The sequence below is a fragment of the Astyanax mexicanus genome, chromosome 19 (genome assembly GCF_023375975.1).
Source record: "Astyanax mexicanus isolate ESR-SI-001 chromosome 19, AstMex3_surface, whole genome shotgun sequence".
NCBI classification, from domain to species: domain Eukaryota; kingdom Metazoa; phylum Chordata; class Actinopteri; order Characiformes; family Acestrorhamphidae; genus Astyanax; species Astyanax mexicanus.
In genome coordinates, this window is record NC_064426.1 from 36,177,501 (window position 1) to 36,183,815 (window position 6,315).

Consider the following 6,315-nt stretch of genomic DNA (forward strand, 5'->3'; position numbering starts at 1 on the left):
GTCCATCAGTACTCAGTACACATTCAGGCAGTTCAGCTATTAATTTATATATTTGATCTTGCTGTTTACATTGAAGAATGGCAGACAAATACCTCTGATTATGTATATTTAAGGCTTTAATTAAAGCTGTCCTGTGAGCTTATGAAAGAGAAAGAAAGAGAGTGAGCTGGGTGTCAGAGGCGAGTGTGGTACAGCATGTTCAGCAGGACACTATTAGTAAAGAACACATAAAAGAACTATGATAAATGAAGCAGACAGCATGTGCTGGGATTTTGTTTTGCTCCTGCTCTTCATGCCCAGCCCATCTGAATAATCTCATGCTTCACCAAAGCTCTGCCCCACCAGCAGCACCTAAATTAATGTAGACGCCTTCAGATGTTGCTATTAATAGCTTGTGAGAAATACACAAAGTCATGGGATCTTCCACAGGAGACTCTGATTTCATTTAGTTATTTATTCATCTCTATAAAGACCTAATGAAATAAACTGTCCATGCTAGACTAATGGAGTGACGTGACAGAAAGGCTATGTTTTTGCATTACCAGGCTGAATTGATTTAAATCCAGTTTATCACAATACTGTATGGACAAGTCAAATTTGATCTTTTCAAAATCAGATTTAAATCACACCCTGGTTGCCATGTATAATATGGGAATCAGCCTGAGTTGCTTTTTTTCAACATCCTGGTTGCCATGTATAATATGGGAATTGGCCTGGTTGCTTTTGTTAACATTCTGGTTGCCATGTATAATGTGGAAAGCCTCTTGTTCCAGCACCCTGGTTGCTGAGTATATTATGAAAATCTGTCTAAGCTGCTTGTGCAAACCCCCCGGTTACCAAGTATAATATGGGAATCGCCCTAAGCCACTTGTGCCAACACCCTGGTTGCCATGTATAATATGACAATTGGCACGAGGCACTTATGCTAACACTCTGGTTGCCATGTATAATATGGGAATGTGCTTGAGTCGCTTGTGCCAACACCCCGGTTGCAGAGTATAACATGGGAATTTCCCCAAGCCATTTGTGCCTACTGTCTGGTTGTCAAGTGTAATACGGGCATCTGTCCGAGACGCTTGTGCCAACACCCCGGTTGCTGAGTATAATATAGAAATCATCCCTTGGTGCTTGTGCCAACACCCCGGCTGTCGAGCATAAAATGGGAATTGCCCCAAACCACTTGTGTCAACTCTCTGGGAGTTCAGAATATAATATGTATAATATGTATAAGTACTATTTAATCACTATTTAACAGTGGTGAACAGAAAAGCAGCTCAGAGTGCACAACACATGCAAACCTAAGTGTGAATAGTGTGTTTACACCTGCTCAAACAAACCGTTTCAATTGTAAAAATAAACCTCTGCCTTAACCAGACTAAAAGAAAGTGTAAAAATGCCCTAAAACACCCCAGACATAGTGTCTTATTAATACAGTATAAAATATCAATATGTTCTTTCTCAGAAGTTTCTCCGCCTATCTTCAACTGAGCTGTTTTCATGCCAAGAACCTGGAGTCTGCATTTCTGTTGCCAGGTACATTTTGTTTGATGTATCTCTAATAAAAGTGCCTTTGAACGTCTGCCATGTTGACCAGCTAGCTGGCATAAATGAATGGGAAAGATGCCAAAGGACAGTCAGTCCTGGTCTCCACTCTTCCCTCATTCCATTCCTGCCTTCATCTCTACTCCTCCCATCTTGTTTTCCATACTAAGCCTCTAATGTCACTGAGCTGGTGAGCCCCCAGTGCTTGAAAGTTGGACCAGTTGACCATTGTTCCAGAAGGTAATGTGGTATGCTATGATATATGATAATTCGGTTGGTACAGTGAGTGTTTGTACTATTTCAGGGCTAAAGCACCTGTTTCTCCCGGCAGAGATAATCCCTCCATAGAACAGCTGAGAAAATCTAAATGACCCCGTTTCTATTGTTTGTTAAACTCTTTAGTGACTCATATTTGTTGTTGTGCGTTGCCAAATCCTTGAATCATATAATTTTTTTTATCATTAGTGTGATGGCAGAAGGTTCTGCCATTGTTCTCCTTAAGTGTTCTTCTTCATCGTCTTATTTCAACCATTGTCTTTTTACACAGTTTTACACAGCCTGCAACTTGTCATATTGTCATATTGATGCCAAGTGGGCAAGTTTTAAGTTTTATGCTTTTGTAATTGCATATATTGATTAATCATACATTTCTTCCCAAGCTGAGATAGATCAAGCTGATAAAATATGTCCATTGCAACGTCAGCAACTTTAGAGGTGAGGAACAGCATTTTGGGATGCATAGCACTTCACTGTGCAGGAACTCTTCCAAACATGGAGCCAACCTTAAAGATTTTATCCATGCAGACCAGAAAGAGATGAACATTTACCACCATGCTGTCAGTACCCTCAATCTAAACTCCAGTCCTATCACAGTGTGGCTTTTTTAGGCAGATACTGAGGTAAAGGGGAGGTAGCGTGATAAGTTGAAGCAGTCATATTACAAAATTAACCAATCACGCAACCGCACACGTGGCACCAGGAGAGGATAGCTTTTGCACCATCAGCAGTATTTTTAAAAAATCCACTACTTGTGCAACACCACAACTTTAGAAAAACATCCCGCACACCTTAGAAACCACTTAGCAACACATTAGCAACCAACACCTACAACATAGTAACTAACAACAATACCATATCAACAATTAACCAACCAACCAACACCTGTATCACAGCAACAGCTGCTTCTGCTGGGACTGAACTGTCTAGTTTCATTTGAACCACTAAAAGTTTTTATTACGTTTTTTTTTTTGTATTATGCTGTATTAAAACACATTAATGAGGCTCGAAGCAATCATTTTTTTTTATGTCATTTATTTATTGAAACAATACATTGGACATCTTACAAACAAGAAAAAAGACCACTGTGATCTATGAGGAAAAAACAACTGCATGTGAAGCAACAGTTGACAAATAGTGCAATTTCATTCATTTATAAGTCGTAACAAAATAAAATATATTTACCTAAACATTGTAAACATGCTTATTGTTGCTTTTTTCATTGCATAAACTGCAGGACTGCTTACAAAATACACATAAACCTGACTGTCTCTGCTTCTGTCCCTCTGTTTTCTTCTGTATCTTTCCTTCTTGATTTCTGACTGATTTCCTCCAAGTAGGCATCAGTACCTCAAAGGATCTTGCCTGCCAACCTTCAAGTCCAGAACTTGCTCTGTCTGCTTCATTTCTTCTGTCTAGTTTTGTACGATTTGTGCCAATGGTTTCCAGCCGAAAACATGCTCAACTCCTTCCTCTAAAGTTTAACTTGCTTTACTTTAATTATACAGGTCTATTTAATTAATCAGATACTATTTACAGCTCATATCTTCTTTACAAACCTCTTGCATCGTCATCAGCAACATCAGTCTCTGCAGTTTCTCAAGCAGGGCGAGGGCAGTAACAAAGAAGGCTTTAAAACGTCTATTGTGTACATTTTCTACCTATATCTGCAAGGTTAGCCCCCTTTTCTCAGTGCCCTTCCACAGTTCAACAAAGTCCAAACATTCTTCGACTCAGCTTCCCCTCCGTCCCCTCTTGCTCTCTTTCTCTTCACCCCCTCTGGGCCTCCTGAGACATGGACCTGCCCAGGGTTCTGGCCGATTTGGCGAACTCCATGTGGGTTGGTTTGACGGGTGGCAGGTCTCTGGTGATCTCCTGGATGTCCCTCTTGTTTGGGCACTCTCCGTTGGGTGTGCGGGCAGGGATGAAGTCCTCGGGGGTGTGTGGAGTGCCGCGACCCAGTCGGATGCCAAGGTCCACTGGTTTGAAGACTGGCAGGGGGAGGGTGTTTCTTTTGGGAAGCAGCTGGTGCTCCCGAACGCCAGACTCCAGAGTTCCCACTCTTCGCACTCCCGATGGACAGGACTGGGTGAGGGGGCGAGCTTGCCAGTAACGAGACATGGTCTCCCGTCGTGAATCGTCGGACATTGCCATGGATTGGCTAGAGAGAAGAGAGAAGAAGGCGCAGGAGAGAAGTGGTTAACCCCTTTAAAGGTCCAGGGTGGGTTGTTAACAAGCTGTTAAGGTTTATTGCAGATGCATAAGTATTAATTACTTGCTACTCTAATTTCCAGGCAGTATTTATGAGGGTAAGGGGCTAACATGTGGGCTGACATGCAAGTCCATTAAGGGGGTCTATTTTAGGCTTATAATTCAGTTACTAATCTTAACCACTTGCTGTTTAGAGAGAAGGAAATCTGGGTCCAATCCAGGGAAATCGTTTCATGTTTGGGTCAAATTTCCAACCCAAATCTTTTACACCCTATTTAGCCAATCAAAGACATCTGAAGGTATTTGCAAAGTGGATATGGTAAATTGTGCTCAGGTGGATCAATTTGGGTTGGAACCAAAGTCTGCAGGAAGGTTGAGGACTACTAGTTCACATTGTCATAGACTGGTATTGTGACCTTCTGGAGAGGTACATTCCTGCAAACTTTGGATGCAACTCAACATGATCCACCCAAGCCAGAAGAATCCCATTCTGCAGGGAGGTAGTTCTTCAGGAGAAGGGATGGAGTTCACTGCTTCATATCTTTTTAAGGTCTCAGTGACAGATTTGATGACCTGCTGGAGAGGTACATTCCTGCAAACTTTGGATCCAACCTTATAGCACGTTCTACCCTATCCAAGTAACTACTGTGTTCAGATGTCTTTGATTGGCTAGACGGATAAGGTAGGGTTGGATGCAAAGTTTTTAGGGACTTTAGCACACACCAAATTCAGCCAATTAAAGACATCTGAAGGCATAAGTTAGTTGGTAGGGTGGATTAGGATTGGATCCAAAATCCAAAACTATAATACATCATTTAATCAATTAAGGACTGAATCTAAAGGGAACAGTTGGATACAACGTTTATAGGAAGGAAGTTCTCCAAGAGCAGGATTGAAAACCACTGGTCTTTGTCTTTGTAGTCCTCAAAGAGAAGTCTCTTTAGCTTCTAAAGGACTACCTTCCAGCAGGTTTCAATTCCAGCCCAAATCAATCAGGTTTCTTTTAGCCAATAAAGGAAATTTGATGGCAGAGGTTGGTTGGATAGGGTGGTTTTGATCCACAGTTGGGTTGAAGGTAGTTCTTCAGGAGCAGGACTAAAGACCAAAAGACTTTTTGGGTCAAATATATCAGAAAGTCAGGAGTCTAGGATAACTTTAAGAAGAACCTGAGAAAGACATTCCTAAGTTATAAAATTAAGGAAAGACTGTTCCCACACAAATAAAATTAAATGTAAGTTAAGTGTAAGTATATGAACTTACCGATCCTCGTGCTGTGTTTTCATGTTGATGCTGTGCCAGTCAGCGGTGTAGCTCTCTCTCTTGGCAGCGTTCTCCTCCCTCACACTGCAGCTCAGCTCGGCTCCCACCACGCAGCCGCCACGCTTCTCCAGGACTGTGCAAACCTGCATCTTCAGCTTCTGTGTCTTGTCTTGTTACTTAAGGGTTAACTGTAATTGTAGAGGATCTACAATGATCGTCTCTTAAAGAGGATCTTCACTGGTTCTGTTCTTCTTCTGCTAAGAAGATAGATCTCAATTTGTTCTTCACCTGGTTCTTCAACTGCTTGCCCCCTGAGCAGTGTGTGTATGCTGTCTGACTGAGCGAGTGTGTGTATCTGCCTTTTATACCGTCTCTGATGCTATTTCCACACGATGCCCTCACTCCACAGCCTGTCTGCACCGACACCTGATATTCCCTCCCGTACTCGCATACACTCATGTTGGCCGCCGTGTGCTGGAACAGCGCAGGGGAGGTTTAGAAATCCCCCGATGCCTGGAAATGATCCCTACAACACACACACATGCACACACATGCGTTATTAGAACTTGGGGAATGTTCAATCCAGTGCTCTGTTATGCAGCTAGTCAGTCCATCAGTCCATAATGTTTCACTTTCAATACTTTAAACCACATTTACTCACATTACTGTAATTGAGTAGATTTTATAAATATAGGTAAAAATAGGTAATTTTACTTTTACTCAAGTACATTTTGACACAAGTAGTTTACTTCACTACATTGGAAAACTCCCTGTTATTAAGCAAAAAAATAAATGCTGGGGGACAAAAAAATAATTGTCTGAATAAAAAAAAAGTGAGTTTTGTTCTCCATGGTAGCGCAGCTGAACGTTTCCTTTTTAACTTTTAACAGTAAAGAAAAAAAAATGGATCATAGAAATCTATGCCACTTGTTCTTTAAAATGTTTGTTAGGGTGGTCTGAACAAATACTGCCTGAAAGGTCCAAATTATCTAATTTAATAATTATTTAATTTATGATTTGTTTGGT

At 41.3% G+C, this 6,315-nt stretch overlaps 1 protein-coding gene across 1 annotated transcript; it reads right to left on the reverse strand.

Annotated features, from left to right (window-relative positions):
• Positions 1-2,837: 2,837 nt before the first annotated feature.
• On the reverse strand, positions 2,838-5,637 carry tcap (titin-cap (telethonin)). Its single transcript, XM_007239303.4, has 2 exons — positions 5,290-5,637; positions 2,838-3,979 (listed from the first exon to the last, which is right to left on the reverse strand). Exons 1-2 carry the CDS (start codon positions 5,436-5,438, stop codon positions 3,589-3,591), a joined length of 540 nt encoding a protein of 179 aa, XP_007239365.1. The 5' UTR covers positions 5,439-5,637; the 3' UTR covers positions 2,838-3,588.
• Between the last annotated feature and the right edge of the window lie 678 nt (positions 5,638-6,315).